Genomic DNA, 14,990 nt, shown 5'->3' on the forward strand with positions numbered 1-14,990 from the left:
CTCAGGGTCATATCTTTCTTTTGTCTCCTTTAATCTAGAACACTTGACTAGTCTTAACAGTTCATGAAGTTCGCGTTTTTAGGAGAGACCAGGTGGTTGTTTTGCAGAACTGTCCCTCAACTGGATTTGTCTGTTTCCTCCGGAACGGAGAGAAAGCACTTCTTCGGCGAGTCATTCTCACACAAGACATCAGTCTGTACCATCCCTGGCGCTGCACAGTTCCATCACTCGGTCTAGGTGATGCGTTTGATGTGAAGGTTACCCTTTTCTCTTCACTAAGTCATCTGTGGGATAATACTTTGGAACTGGACGAATATTCTCAACCGTTCAGCATCTACTGATGAATTCTGCGTGACCCAGTTCTTGGTGCCTCCAAAGCAGGGATTTTGTTTCTGTAATTTCTCATACGTTTGAGTCGGAATTCTTCTCTAAAGGAGAGCTGTCCCTCATTCACCTCCTCTCTCCCTCTGGATTACATCTTTAAGTCATGCCACTTACCCCTTGGGGACCTATGTTTCTCATCGTTAAGATGAGGTGACCTAAGGGCCACATTCTTGAACTTCAGTCACTCTGAGACGGAATCTCCTCACAGGTCTCTCAAGCGTCCGCTGGAGAAAGACGCGGCAAGGGGCGACCTCTCCGCGGGCAAGGGGCGACCTCTCCGCGGGCAAGGGGCGACCTCTCCGCGGGCAAGGAGCGACCTCTCCGCGGGCAAGGGTCGCCAGTGGGCTCCGCGCCTTCTCGCGAGAGCGGGCCCCTCAGGGGATAAAGGCGCGGGACCTGCGCCTGCGCGCTCACATCCACCCCGTCTGCCCCCGCGCGCCGCCCTCCGCGGCGCGCGCGCGCACTCGGACAGTTGGAGGTGTTGGGCCGCCTCGGGCTCGCGGCGCGCGCCCCCGGCGCGACTCTCCGGCGCAGCCGCGGCGCGGGGTTCGGGGCTCGGGGCGCGCAGGCGCCGCGGGCGTGGGGCCGCGCAGGCGCGGACGGCGTTGGTCCGAAGAAGACCTTCAGCGGTGCCCTGGCGGAGCGGACAGGCCCCTCCTAGCGGAGCGGACAGGGCCCTCCGGTCGGAGGTGAGGCAAGCCGGGGCCGCGAGCTGGCGGCCGGGCGGGGGCCGGCCGGGCGGGCGGCCGTCCGGCAGGGACCCGCGGGAGGCGGCTAACGGAGGCAAGGCCGCCGAACGGGGCGCGGGCCCGCGGGCGGGGGCAGCGGGAACCGGCCCCTCCGGGGACGGGCGGGCCGCGCCGCCACCTGCGCCTCGGCCCGGCCGGTCCCCGGGAGGCTGGCTTCGAGGGAAGGCGGGTCCGGGAACCCCCGAGCCCCGGCTTCCTCTCCGGCCTCGGCATCCAGCATCAGGGGGCCCCTCTACTCCCTGCCCCTGAGGGGAGGGTGCTGGACGTCCAGCTGAGGGGGGCGAGGCGAGCTGGCTGTCCCCACGGTGATGCTGTTGTAGCCGCCGCTCCTCCACCCCCGACCCCGGCACCTCCCCTCGCTCCCCGCCCCCGCCTGCGGCTCCCGCAGCCCGGGGGCGCCGTGCACGTCCACGGAAGAGTGCATCGGCAGAGCCGCGGCAATGTGTTGGAACGTGACGTGTCTGGGGCTTCTCGAGTTTTTGCTTGCTCATACCAGCAGTGCATTTCCCATCGGGATCGTGGGCCTCGAAAAGAAAGCTTGAACTGGGCACAGTAGAGGTCAGATGACGCCCCCCACCCCCCACTCCCCCAACGCGACTTTGCAGAGTGTCTAGCAAGTGCTTTTGAAAAAGAAGCAAAATGCTGAAAGACTGTAATGGGTCCCTAGATGGAGGTTGCCAAACACTTAAGTGTATCTTTCCTTTTTTTTTTTTTTTAAAAAGAGCAAACAGTAAAGCTTTAACGTTTTTAATATTTGAGTACGTAGAGCCTGGTTTTTACACTTCACCTCCCAAGTTATGGGCTTCAGGCAGAATTTCAACAGGTACCACCGTCGTTTGTGATCGTAAAGAGTAATATCAGATTGCAGTTGGCAGTGTGTAAAAGGTCTCAATTTGATGGTTGGGACACAAAGGACTTGTGTTGTAAACTAATTGCTCTGGATAGGAACTTGGACACCTTGTGGCCTAGAACAAAGTTTTATTATGGTATGACTCAGTACATTTATCTTCTTCATCTTTACTCTTTACACTTTACATATATTCTTAAACTCTATTCTCCTAACATATCCTAATGTCTGTCGTATTGGACAGGTTTAGGTTAAGGAACACATTTTAAATGAATTCACAGTGAAGACGTGCACCACAAAGCGTGTGTTGTGTTCAGGTGTGGTGGAATAGGCAGAAACTTACTAGCAGGAGGCCAGGCTAAGAGCTCCGCTAAATAGAAATAAATAGGTTTGAACGTGTAGGTGGTTGAGGCATCGGAATTGCAAGGGCTCGCTGCTGCTCTGGATTTTACTAGGGGTAGTAATAGGGTTAACAGGGGCTTCCCAGGTGGCTCATTGGTAAAGAATCCACCTGGCAAGACAGGAAACGGAGGAGAGGCCGGGTCAGTCCCTGGGTGGGGAAGATCCCCTGGAGGAGGAAATGGCAACCCACTCCAGTATTCTTGCCTAGAGAATCCCACAGACAGAGGAGCCTGGCAACTTAGAGTGCACAGTGGGGCTAATGGGGTTGCTTGAGGTGCTCCAGCGTGACTTTTGAGGATGCTGCTGGAAGAGATTTCCTGTTGTGCAGAAAGGGCAAAGGAATGGTATATTCAGCAGTGTTGATTGGCCTCAGAATTTTGAAGTGAGGGTCATGTTGGCAGTAGAGAAGCTGGGTGAATCCTCAGGCAAGATGAAGTGAAGCACCTAGTGTTTTTGAAGACTGTAACTTTTAGAGTGTATACCGATTTTTGGTAAGCAGATTACTGCAGGTAGGATCTATCCTCTCTCTGGTTAATAGGTTAGATTATAGCACTGTATTTTAAGAGTTTTGAGAGAGGGCATATTCTGGATGAATACACTTCAATTAGTGTGGTAATTCTTAAGAACTGAATTTCAGAGTGGCAAAAATGTTAACCCTGAAGATGTTAAAGTCCATCTGCTTTACAGATCCTCAGAAAATTTACTTTGTCATCTTATACAGCTCTCTGGCTTTACAACTGCTCAAGACATGTTTTACTAATGTACATTTTTGCATTCTTTTAAAAAGTGAAAGTCCAGTTTAACAGAACATCTGCTTCAGCCTTCAAGAAATTTCTCTTCTTTGAAATGCAGTCAGAAAGATGACCTCCATGAATCTCATGAGAAACATCCTTTCATTCTTCAGGTTTCTGGAAAGCTCTTTTTAAAGGAGCAGCGTGCTTTCTCTGAACTTTGCTTGCCTTAGGGGTTAAGCATTAATGATACAAAGCAGGAAACATTGTATACTACTTCTTACAGAAATAAACACTTGAACAGTGAATAAGTACTAAATATTATTTATTCCCTTGTCCTTATTTTTCTTTATAAGATATGTGTAACACACCGACTTACTGTGACCTAGGAAAGGCTGCCAAAGATGTCTTCAACAAAGGATATGGTAAGTCTGCTATTGTAAATTGCCACTATGGGGTAAGCATTCATACTGAATGCCTAAGATATGGGAGATACCATGCTCAGTAAAATGAGGTTAAGTCAACATTAATCTATTTCATAAGATTTAAGGGGATAACTATTAGCAGGTTACTAGACTTCTTTTTATAGAGCTGGAGTGCCACAAGCGTTAAAAGCCATTGTGTACATAAACACATATTTGCACATTTAATATTATCTGTGGGGTAAAATAGTATAAATCTGTAATGTATGTGCCTCCTTTGGTTAGCTCTGGGGACAGTTAAAGCAGGGAGTGTGTTTCCTCCTCCAAATAATGGCAGTGTTTTCATGAGCGTCAAAACCCAGCTTTTGACTTCTTTGGAGGAACATACAGTGTTTAAAACCAAGTAGACATTTAGTTTTGGTTTTAAAAATTTAGTCTTGAAATTTTAAAGTTTTTGTGCTGTACACATTTGATTTTTTTTTTATTAACTAGTGATGTTAATTATGTCTTTTAAGCTTGTATATATGTATAATTTCTCATAATTTTGGTTCTTAAAATAGTGTATTTTTCTTTCATCCATAGGTTTTTTTAACTTATATTTTTAAAATATGTCTTTATTATTTTGGCTTTAAAAATCACGCTTAATTTTTGTTAGCATTTTGTTGTAATTTTTGGTTACAATTCAATTTTTGTTAGAATTTTGTTAGAATTCAGTTTCTTGTGGCACTCTCACCTAACAGGAATACTGAATATTTTCCATATGAAGTGTACTAGGGGCTATTTTCATAATTTCTAAATTGCAAAGTCTGGAGTGCATGTCACATTTTGTACATCACTTATTTTGTGTGTGTGTGTCTCTAGGATTTGGCATGGTCAAAATAGATCTGAGAACCAAGTCATGCAGTGGAGTGGTAAGTACTTAATACATTGCTAATAGATGTAGCATAATTAAAGGACCCTGTTTGAAAATCATTGTTTAGTCAAGTTACTTGAAACAGCATACCTTTGGTGCTACGCTATCTTCCTTACAGCTTTGTCCTCCTCTCAGATTTCAGAGAGCCACTCAGCCACTTGAGCCCAAGGACAATCAGGTTGAATTTGGGGGGAGATCTTTGTTTGTCATTATAAAAGTATTCTGAGTCTTAGTCTCAGAAAATCTAGAATACATGTGTATACATATGTGTGTGTATATATTTTTTATGCTGTATTTTTATACTTTTGTGAATATGTTTGTGGACACTAAAATCTTTGCTTCCTTTTTATTGGGTTCATACAAATTTTGTTGCCCTTTTACAAAAACAAACTAACTTTAGTCTCTGTCCCATCACGATTAGTTGAAACAAATGTAGAAATACATGCAGAAGGTTAGTCAGCTTTTATTAATGTTCATTAAGTCTTTTTTCCTGGAAGTTAGGAAATAAAGGATATATCACCATATTATCAGAGCATCACTAACCAGAGCTTTTGTAAGTTTCAGCAAATAGATCAAATTTACATTCACCTTATTCTCTGATTTCTCCATATTGGCTGCATCTTTTTTCTTTGGTATTTTCCTATTCAAACCAATGCAAATTTTATTTCTGGATATAATGATTTCTTTAGAAGGGCAAGAAGCATGTGGAGTATTTATGGTGCTTTGTCTCATACTTCGTGTAATCCTGGTTTGTCACTATTCTTTCCCTGGGTTTTCTAGTAGTAAATATTTATGCAACTACCCTCGTAAGATGGGATTTTATTATGTAGTCTATTAAAACAGAAAAATCACACTCATTTTAATTAGTATTTCAGATTTGCTCAAGGTAGTTTTGTGTTGAGAAAATCAACAACTAAAATTTTATCTCCCTTTCATGCTGCTGTTGTGTGTGAATATTCATTCAGATGGTAAGAAAAGCAGTATATTTGTGTGCTTTGTCTTTCATCCCTTGCCCCGGGTTGCCTAGATCGTATCTCGGTCTTTTTGTGATGTGCCACTTATAACAGCGCCATTTCCGTGACTGTTTTGTTGCATACCAGCATTACAGCAGAACTGTAGATGTTATGTGCATGTTATAAATGTTTGGCACTGTTTGAGCTAATTATGAAATTAAACAAAAATTGGAGTAATTGTGAACCTGAAACTCAGCTTAGGAAAATTATGGCCTTGTGTTTGAGATTTGGAGCTCTGGTATTTTAGATTTTTGACAAAGCTTCAGATGAAGAAATAGTGGTGATAAGAAAGAAATACAGACTAAATACGCTTCTACCTTGTTTGCACCAAAATTAAGGTTTATATTTGCTATACTTACAAGTTTATAAAAGGTAAATGTGAAAAATAAAACACTCGGTAGCTGGATGTACTAAAAGAAAGTGATGTGAGTTGTTAAAACATGGCTGGCATTTTGTCATGTTTTGCCAAGGCCTTGCCCTTAGTGTGCAGTGTGATAGTCTCTTTGAAAACTTGCTGTGCCGTGTAGATAAACAGATCACAGTTTCCCAGTAGTGTCATCAGCCTATAGAACGCGGGTTAGGGGGCAGGGTGTTTCGTGGAGGAAGGATTCATATTGCAGGTGGTAAGACAACTGGGGCAGAGTTGCTGGCGTTTCATGACTGTTGGCAATATTTCCGAGATGGTCTTTAAAAACAGGGCCAATCAGAAATGTGGTTTCCTTGACAGTTCCTAGACGGTCAGTGACAGGTGCTGACTGTGTGCTTCCCCCTAGAAGGAGATGTATTTCTAATTGCTTACTGTCATATGACTGAGGGACACCTAACTAGGGAGGAGGATTTATTTTGAGCCATTCATAGTAACTATTTGACAGGGGAGAGGGAGGAAGAGGGATAACTTACAACATTCCATTTTGTTATGAAAAATGGCGAGATACTTTCAAATATTGAAATTGTTTACAGATCTGAAAATCTTACAGATAGTTTTGTGAGCAAGAGCAACACATTTTTTGTAACAGTGTGAATGTACTTAATGCCACTGTACTGTACACATAAAAATGGTTAATTTATGTGAAGTGTATTTCACCACAATGAAAATTTTAAAAAGTTTTTAATGCAGTAAAGTTCTGGCCCTATTAAAAGGAGGGAATCTAAAGCTTCCAGTGTTTGGGGATTTTTTAAAGACTTTAAAATTAACTAACAGTTCAAAAGGTCTGATAGAGAACCAAGTCTTTTTCATGTCATGAAGTAAATGTTTAAGATTCGATGTTTTTGTCTTTTTAGGAAAGGCATTTTCAGTAAAGATATTTTTCTTTTAAAAGAGAGAGTTTGGGATTCCCGTTTGAGTAAGAGGGTATATGGAACAGAAATATCATCAAGAGAGGTGGAGTAATGTGGAGTTTGCAAAACTGGTTAAAACATCTAGAGATTAGAAGGCGGGGTGGGGGGGGAGAGCAGGAAGTAAGCTGCTGCGGAGTAGGGTTGTGATAGAAAGTCAGTTGCATTGGTTTCTGCTGCACTGAATGCTGTTTTCTGGAATGAATATTTTCTATTTGGTGAGCTGATCTTAATTACTTTTTTCTTACCAGGAATTTTCTACTTCTGGTCATGCTTACACTGATACAGGGAAAGCATCAGGCAACCTAGAGACCAAATACAAGATCTGTAACTATGGACTGACCTTCACCCAGAAGTGGAACACAGACAATACTCTTGGGACAGAAATCTCTTGGGAGAATAAGGTACGAGAGTGTTGGAAGTTATTTGCAGGGTGAACTTATCCTGGGCATGAGCTGATGAACAGACTTTGTCATCAGTTTGTGCACAGAATATGTTTTGTCCAAATAGAATCTGAGCGAAGTCTTGCACACTGTCTGGTTGCCATGTTTTTTCTCTGCATGTGGCCTTCTTTGGTATGTTTTATGTTTCTATAAAGTAAGATTTTGTTGGTCAGTACATAATTATGACACCTTTTGTTCTGACCAGTTCTACTTACTGTTGAACAGTTGGGCGTCTCCTGAGCAGACCAAGCTCTTTGCAGTGATTTAATTTTGCTTTTGTAATCATTGCAAAACTGACTCCACAGAAAAATGTTTCTAAAAATTCTTTAATGTTTTCAAAGAAACTCTTTCAGCCGATGCTTGTCAAGTGCCTGCTACATTCAGGGCACTAGTTTTTGAGGTATGTCTGTATGCCCATTATTATATAGAGATAATGCATCTGTATAGCTGAATGTTACTTGAGGTTGGTTTGTTAACTGTCCAGTTACCATAATAATTTCAAAAGAGTATCACGATTATTTTGTCACATTGGGATTGCGTTGTTTTGTACTCTTAATTTACATTACTGGCCATTATAATTGGATCTGACCTGTATGTCTTAGCCCGTTTTTTGGTGAGAATCGTGATGAAGCCTGGGGTGAGGGGAGAGGGGTGGGGGCAGGGAAAAGGAAGAAGAGGCAATTTATGAAATAATCTAATGTTTGTCTTTCTTTAATGACTTCCTTATTAGCGAATAAGTTAGAGAAAACTTTAGAATTGGTTTCTCAAGTCAAGAAAAGAATTGAAAAATGCTAATTGTTCAATTTAAATCTTTATTTTTCAGTTGGCTGAAGGGTTGAAACTGACTCTTGATACCATATTTGTACCAAACACAGGGTAATTATCCCAACCCCATTTTCTGAAATGGTCTTGTTTCTTGAAGGGATGGAAAGGTTTAGAGGAGGGGGCTGCGGGAGGAGCTCAGAAGGGGAGGCAAGCAGAGACCTGTGGGTGCAGGAGACGGGGAGGAAGACCGCCGGAGGCAGGGGCCAGTTTTCATTTGAAATCTGGGCAGATGAACAAGAACTTGTAAATCTAATTCAAAGAGGCACATTGTGGGGAAAATGTCGGAGCGAGAAGGGTCTGAGACTAGATGTGTTTAAGCTCTCCCGAGGATGCTTGGATGTGAGGTCTTGCTGGGAAGTTAACATCTTTAGACAAGTGTGTCGTCTCCTGGCAGCAGCACAATGTAAAGAGCGGTTCTGCTCACTTGGTTTCTTAGCCTTTGTGAATCCCCCAGCTTCTCTGGCTCAGTGTTTTCATCTGAAAAGTGAGGATTTTGTTGTTTCCTGCCTGCCTGTCTCTGCAGGAGCAGCGGCTCGGTGGGCGCGGTCCTCCTGAGCCGCGGCAGGCTCGCCCCTCCTGCCGCACACCTGTGTTGTCCCGGGCGAGGCTCTCAGAAGAGGCCTGACTGCAATCGCCCTGGACTGTTCAGGACTAATTTTGTGTTTTCACAAAATTGTCCTTCAGATGCGTACTCTTGTATCCCACGTTGTCCAGGGAGACAACACTGACCTGAGGAAAATAAACGTGCTTACCAAAAAATAAAGTACATTTCTCTCTGTGACAGGTCAATAATCTAAAATTTTGTTGGATGTTACCTTTTGTACCATTTGGAAACATTTAAAGAAATTTGTTTTTTTGTGTGTCTATGTACATATGCATTCAGGTTATTAATTTGGTACTGAAATATCTTGCACCTTTTTATACTTTTATGAAGTTAATCATGAAATACCTAATCATCTGAATGTAGAGAATAGGTAGAAAACAGTATATATATTTCAAATCCTAGCAAAATTACATTTGTAGAGCTAAGTCATTTGAAACATTGTTAGTCTGTTTGTGCCTTCTCCCAAAATAATATTTACATTAGGGGAGAAAAGGGATCTTACTCTCAAGATTCCTAGATGGCAGTAAAAGCTCATGTTGTTTTTGTTTGTTTTACAGAAAGAAGAGTGGGAAATTGAAGGCCTCATATAAACGAGATTGTTTCAGTCTTGGCAGTAATGTTGATATAGATTTTTCAGGACCAACCATCTATGGCTGGGCTGTGTTGGCCTTTGAAGGTTGGCTTGCTGGCTATCAGATGAGTTTTGACACAGCCAAATCCAAACTGTCACAGAATAATTTCGCCCTGGGTTACAAGGCCGCAGACTTCCAGCTGCACACTCATGTGTGAGTGTTCCAAGTTCAGAGTTCCTCCTTCAGTGCCGGTGCAGCCGCCCAGAAGGATGGTGGCCGTGAGCATGTTGCGCAGATTGGCAGGGGGTGGTGCCTGCATGTAATGAAGCTGTGGTGGACACCCTGCCTTGCTGTGCTGTCCTCGAAGTCAGCAGAGCACCGCGGGGCTTGGTGCCCTTGGCGCAGGTGCTCGCTGCTGGTCTCTGAGCCCGCAATGAGAGAGCGAGGGCAGGGATTCCCTTTGATAAGAGGGGTCCTTTGGAGAGGTATTGCTGCTTCCTCTGGTTCCCTACTCATCTTGGCAGTTTCTGGAAGCAGGTCTGTTTGGATCAGGAATAACCCCGATTGATCAGAGGGTCCTAGAGCAGCACCAGTGTAATTCTGTGGAGGTGTTCAGGTACCCGGGTGTGACCCCAGGTACCTGTGTTGTATTCAGAAGTAGGGTCACCAGAGCAGTCCTGGGTTCAAGTCTGTAGGCTGCACCCTGTTGGTTACATAAATTTGAACTTGAAATTGTTACTTCATGTCTTGGCCTACTGGGCACTAACAGTGTCCCAGAAAGAGAAGGATTAGCTCTGTGTTTTTGAAGTGTTGCAGATTGCTGACCACTCGACACTCTAATCCACTTACAATGACTAAAGTCCCTAGTGGTGTAGACAGAGACATTGAATTGGTGAAACAGTATTATCAGGAAAGTCATCAGAGCTCAGGGGCTGACCTCTGAGATGCTGTGAGACAATACCCTGGGTCATGCCTGGTAGCTGTTGCATGGAATGCACTTTCTTATGCTAGGATTGTGTTTTGAATGAAATCCAGAATTGACTTGTACTACTGTATATATTTTTTCACAGAATCTTCATAGAACTCTATTTTGAAGTTTCTAAGTACTATGAACAACTGAGAGACATACAGATCATATTTTCTTGGTGTCTGCCTTTGTGCCTAGTCAAATGCTGTTTAAGAAATTTATATCATGTGGGGGAGCCACGTAAATGAATCAGATGTTACTGTGCTTTAATTACGTGGTTATAAATTATATAACTTATTTGACAGTCATTTATGCTAGAAGTTTACTGAGATCTGTAGTTATAAAACAAGACCCTGATTTAGAGAGTCTTGGAATTTGTTTCCATATTGTAACAAACTAGATACTTAAGGAGATTTTCTTGTGCCATGAAAACAGGAATGATGGCACCGAGTTTGGAGGCTCGATCTACCAGAAGGTGAATGAGAAGATTGAAACGTCGATAAACCTCGCGTGGACAGCCGGCAGTAACAACACCCGCTTCGGCATCGCTGCTAAGTACAAGCTGGACAGCAGAACTTCTCTCTCTGTAAGGATGTGCTGAGTTCCGAGTGGACGGTGTGAGGTGGTCCTGGTTTGCATGTTCTTTAGTAACTTTGAGCTGGTCACCGGGTAGTGAGAGGGGCATCTCCCTAAAGTCAGGAAACATGGGTTTCAATCCTGGTTCCTCCTGTATTTGTTGTCTGACCTTCTCAAGTCATTTTATCTCTTGGCCTCAAAATGTTCTTATCTATAGATTCCTGGGTTTCAATCACTTTTTCTGTTGCCGTTAGTGAAAGTCTCTCAGTTGGGTCTGATTCTTTGCAACCCCAAGGACTATACAGTCCATAGACTTCTCCAGGCAAGAAAACTGGAGTGGGCAGCCTTTCCCTTCTCCAGGGGATCTTCCCAACCCAGGGATCGAACCCCGGTCTCCCGCATCGCAGGCCGAGTCTTTACCAACTGAGCTATTAGGGAAGCCCAATTGCCATTAGTAATTCTGGTTACAGTGCTAATTGGGCTCTTAAATTTCAGGTCCTGTGCTAAGACTTTGTACGTATTATCTCATGTAATCCTCACAACTGCTCTTGTTTGGTGAATAATATTGCCCTCCTCCCGCATTTTACAGACAAAGGAGCTGAGACTTAGAGCGGTCAGGTAACTGCCCAGGGTCACTCAGTAAGAGGCAGTGTCAGGGTTTGATCCCAGATCGCTCTGTCACTAGAGTTCATCCTCTTAGCCCTGTCAGAGGTCGTAAAACTGGTATCTCAGGAATCCGGTGTACAGGGAGGGATGTTTGGCCACATGGTGTTTTAACATTCTGCTCGAGGCCTTTACGCTGCATGCTCAAGGTCCCCTCTGTGTCTGCTAGTCCTACTGACTTCTTAAAAGATTTATCTTTTTATTAATTTAGCTTTCAGTTTCAGTAATTCAGGATTGGTCCGAAGGTGTTTCCGCTTTGGAAATCTGATTCATGAAGTGGTGGTGTTGGCCTTGCATATTACGAAGTTGATTTTCTGCTTCTGTTTGATCTCTTTATCTTAGGCTAAAGTAAACAATGCCAGCCTGATTGGACTGGGTTACACTCAGACCCTTCGACCAGGTGAGTAACAGAATGAATAACAGTGGGCTTGGAGAAGGTGAGTGAGGAATAATGAAAATTATAGACAAGCTGTAGTCACTTTAGGGAAATTCAGACAATTGTGTAACATTCGGTTGTTCAAAGTAAAATAGATTCATTGCTTTTGTTTAAAAATATGTGTGTGTATTTCTAATTATAACTTGGTTCCTCTGGCTTGTGAGTTTGGTTGATCACTCATTATTCTTAAGTCTGAACTCCAAGTAGTGTGTCCTATCTGCTTTACAGATGAGGTGGTTATGGATCCCTAGTGTTAAGTTAGTAATAGCTGTAATCTCTCTGCCAGCTGAACCCATGCCGCTGACTCCACCCGTGGTTTCTAGGAAACACACAATCTGATTGTGATGCTCATTACAAGTAATTGTGATCTTCTTCTTCTCAGGAGTGAAACTGACCCTGTCAGCTCTAATTGATGGAAAGAACTTCAATGCAGGAGGGCACAAGGTCGGTCTGGGATTTGAACTAGAAGCTTAATGTGGTTTTGAATAAAGCATCAGCTTTGTCCCTGGAGGTGAAGAGAAATGAACCCACTATGTTTTGGCCTTAAAATTCTTCTGTGAAATTTCAAAAGTGTGAACTTTTTATTCTTCCAAAGAATTGTACTCCTCCCCACACTGAAGCTTAGGTACCGAGTCCATCCTAAGGGAGATGCTTGAAGGCATGCCCGGAAGTTGTCACGTTCGTGCCACATTTCAGTTCAGTTCTGCAGTGTTATTTTCAATGTGTTCCTCAGCGACGGTGTAGGGTCATGTTCAGAGGAGACGACCTGCCCCTCCAGTTGTCCGTCGCGTCCTGCATGTCCCACACCACTGTTTCATGACCTTGTAATATATTGGTCTCTGTACGGTAGTAGAATCTTTGGTTTCGCATCAGAGTAAAATAAACCCATCACATTTGGAACATAAACCGACTGGACTTGCCGGTGCCGGTGCCGTGTTTGCTGTGACCGACTCTGCTGTGAGGAGCGCTCTCACAGGCGGGCTCTGGTCTGAACGGGTCTGTGCTCCTGCCTGTCGCCGCCACTTCTGTTGGCCTCCCTGCTGCTGCTGCTGCTGCTGCTGCTGCTCTGGGTGAGGCCGAGCCTCATCCTGCTGGGCGGAGGCACGTCTGCTGGGCTCCTCGCTGCTGATTGCAGTGAGAGAGTCTGTCCTCCTGGTAGTTCTGTAAAGTCCCTGGGGAGGAGCGAGAGTGTCAGTGGGTGGAGAGGGGGCAGCGGGGAAATGTTGCCAGGGCGAGGCCTGGGGACAAGGCTTTTGATCTAGAAAACTGATGCCCAGAGTATGGAAATAGCGGTTCAGAAGAGGAATGAGGAGACTGATACCTTCAGGGCTTACTGGTAAACTGTCTTTCTAAAAGTAGAATTCCAGGGGAAAAAAAAAGTTTTTCACACTCTGCTGGTCGCAGCAGATCCAGTCAGTGTAGTTGTAAGTGAAGGTGGACCCTGCCATTCCGCCCTCCAGCCCCTCCCTCTGTCACTAACAGTGTGACGTGCATCCTTGTGGATGCTGTCCAGTGTCTTTAGTGACGACGTCAGTGTCTCTATAAAATGTGAAAACGTGTGTCTTGCCTTGCAGCACACTGCTCAAGTTAACAAGGCAGTTTTTCTATCTGTAGCTGCGCCTTGTATTTTTCGTTTTTATGCTTCTGAATCTGTGGTGCTCATTTACTCCCCTCTTTCCTGTACTCAGTTTGCTGTGCAGATGGTGCTGCACTGAGTACCTTTGTCCACTTGACTCTGTCCACGCCGTGAGTGGCCCCAGGGCGCACTGCCCAGTGGAGCCTTCTGTGACTATGAAGATGGTGTATGTCCACACGGCCCCATTCGGCAGCATGAAGTAGGTCAGCGGAAGGACTGTCTTTAATTCTGTTTTTTATAAAATCGCACAGCCACGTGCACAACTGTGGCTGCTGTATTAGTGCAAGTCCACAGGGTCAGTGTCTGGCAGTTCAGTGCTGAGTCATAGGTACTGTGCCCATTTGGTCAGTAGCGCAAAGTCACCCTTTAGAAATTTGGTGCCAACCTGTGTTTCTACCAATGGTGGTCAGGGTGCCTATTCCCCTGCATCCGCAAAAACGCTGAATGTTAACAGACTTAAAGATTTTTTTTACCACTTTTAGAGGAAAAAGGTCTCAACAGTATTTCCCTAATGGCCAGTGAGACGGGGCTGTTTTCATGGGTCCACTGATACTTATAATTCTCCGGTTGGCGTGTTCAGATTCCTCACTCCCAAGTCAGTCATCTTAAGAACAGCTGGACACAACTGCTTTTGGAAAATGTCGGTGCTGCAGGGCACTTCCCTGCCACCACCACAGGTTCTCTACGAGAATCCAGATTCCAGCCCCCACTTCTAATGTCAGGTATCATCTGTGATACCAGCCACACGATAAAGTTTTATTTTCTCATTGTCTCTGTGGGTTGAATCTCCCTCACGGGAGATTATAACAGAAAAGGAGAAGGGATGAGGGGGTAAACGACGAATTCATTCTGTGTAGGGGATGCCTGTGTCTTTCAGGGAGAACTCTGCAACCTGAGTGTGGATGGGACACTGAGCTGGGCTGGCTGGGCCGCCCTGGTGGTTCCTGGGGTTAGAGGCTGTCACTGTGGGCGTTTCTTCAGCCGGGCAGTTGTAAGGGCAGGGGATGGAAATGCTGGCGTCCGAGGAGATGCAGAAAACCGCCGATGAGATGCTCCCTCATACGCTTCATTAACTTGTCTGGTGAGGGTAGTTGTATTTATAGCCCGAGGCAAGTGGGAAGGTTGCTGCAGGTCAGTGTGTTTTCCCTTCCTTGCGTGTTTTTTTTTTTTAAGTGATTTCTTCTTGTAGAGCCGAAGAGCCAGTCTTTGTGTTGATACGATAACCCAGACATGAACAGAAGGATGTGGAGTTCAGCCTTTATTCCGCAGCTCCGTTGGATTGTACAGCTGCTGGGCTGTGATCTGAGTACCCCCATCACAACAGTCGTAGCAGAAAGGAGAGCACGTTTGAGCATCTGTGCCAGACCCTGTGCTGGCTCCTCACGGTGACTACAGGCATCTGGAGTGCAGTTGCCCAGGAGAGGGAGCCTCAGCAGTGCGCTGGTGCTGAGATGCTCACCAGCTCTGCTGTC

General features: G+C 44.8%; 1 protein-coding gene across 2 annotated transcripts; it reads left to right on the forward strand.

The window, feature by feature from the left end:
* Positions 1-999: 999 nt before the first annotated feature.
* Positions 1,000-12,788, forward strand: VDAC3 (voltage dependent anion channel 3). 2 transcript variants are annotated; one of them, XM_015104638.3, is made up of 9 exons: positions 1,000-1,073; positions 3,470-3,538; positions 4,397-4,446; positions 7,048-7,200; positions 8,063-8,115; positions 9,226-9,453; positions 10,643-10,793; positions 11,789-11,846; positions 12,265-12,788. In XM_015104638.3, the coding sequence occupies exons 2-9, from the start codon at positions 3,472-3,474 to the stop codon at positions 12,354-12,356; spliced, it is 852 nt and encodes a 283-aa protein (XP_014960124.1). In that variant the 5' UTR covers positions 1,000-1,073; positions 3,470-3,471; the 3' UTR covers positions 12,357-12,788. The 2 variants fall into 2 exon arrangements, with proteins under 2 accessions (XP_014960124.1, XP_042097211.1); XM_042241277.2 differs by lacking the exon at positions 1,000-1,073 and adding an exon at positions 1,549-1,691.
* Positions 12,789-14,990: the final 2,202 nt, after the last annotated feature.

This window comes from Ovis aries, chromosome 26 (assembly GCF_016772045.2).
Source record: "Ovis aries strain OAR_USU_Benz2616 breed Rambouillet chromosome 26, ARS-UI_Ramb_v3.0, whole genome shotgun sequence".
Classification (NCBI taxonomy): domain Eukaryota; kingdom Metazoa; phylum Chordata; class Mammalia; order Artiodactyla; family Bovidae; genus Ovis; species Ovis aries.

Coding starts and splice junctions, on each gene's coding strand:
- VDAC3 (XM_015104638.3), top strand. CDS start 3,472: ATGTGTAACACACCGACTTACTGTGACCTAGGAAAGGCTGCCAAAGAT. Junction 3,539..4,396: donor TGTCTTCAACAAAGGATATG/GTAAGTCTGCTA, acceptor GTGTGTCTCTAG/GATTTGGCATGGTCAAAATA. Junction 7,201..8,062: donor AAATCTCTTGGGAGAATAAG/GTACGAGAGTGT, acceptor TTTATTTTTCAG/TTGGCTGAAGGGTTGAAACT.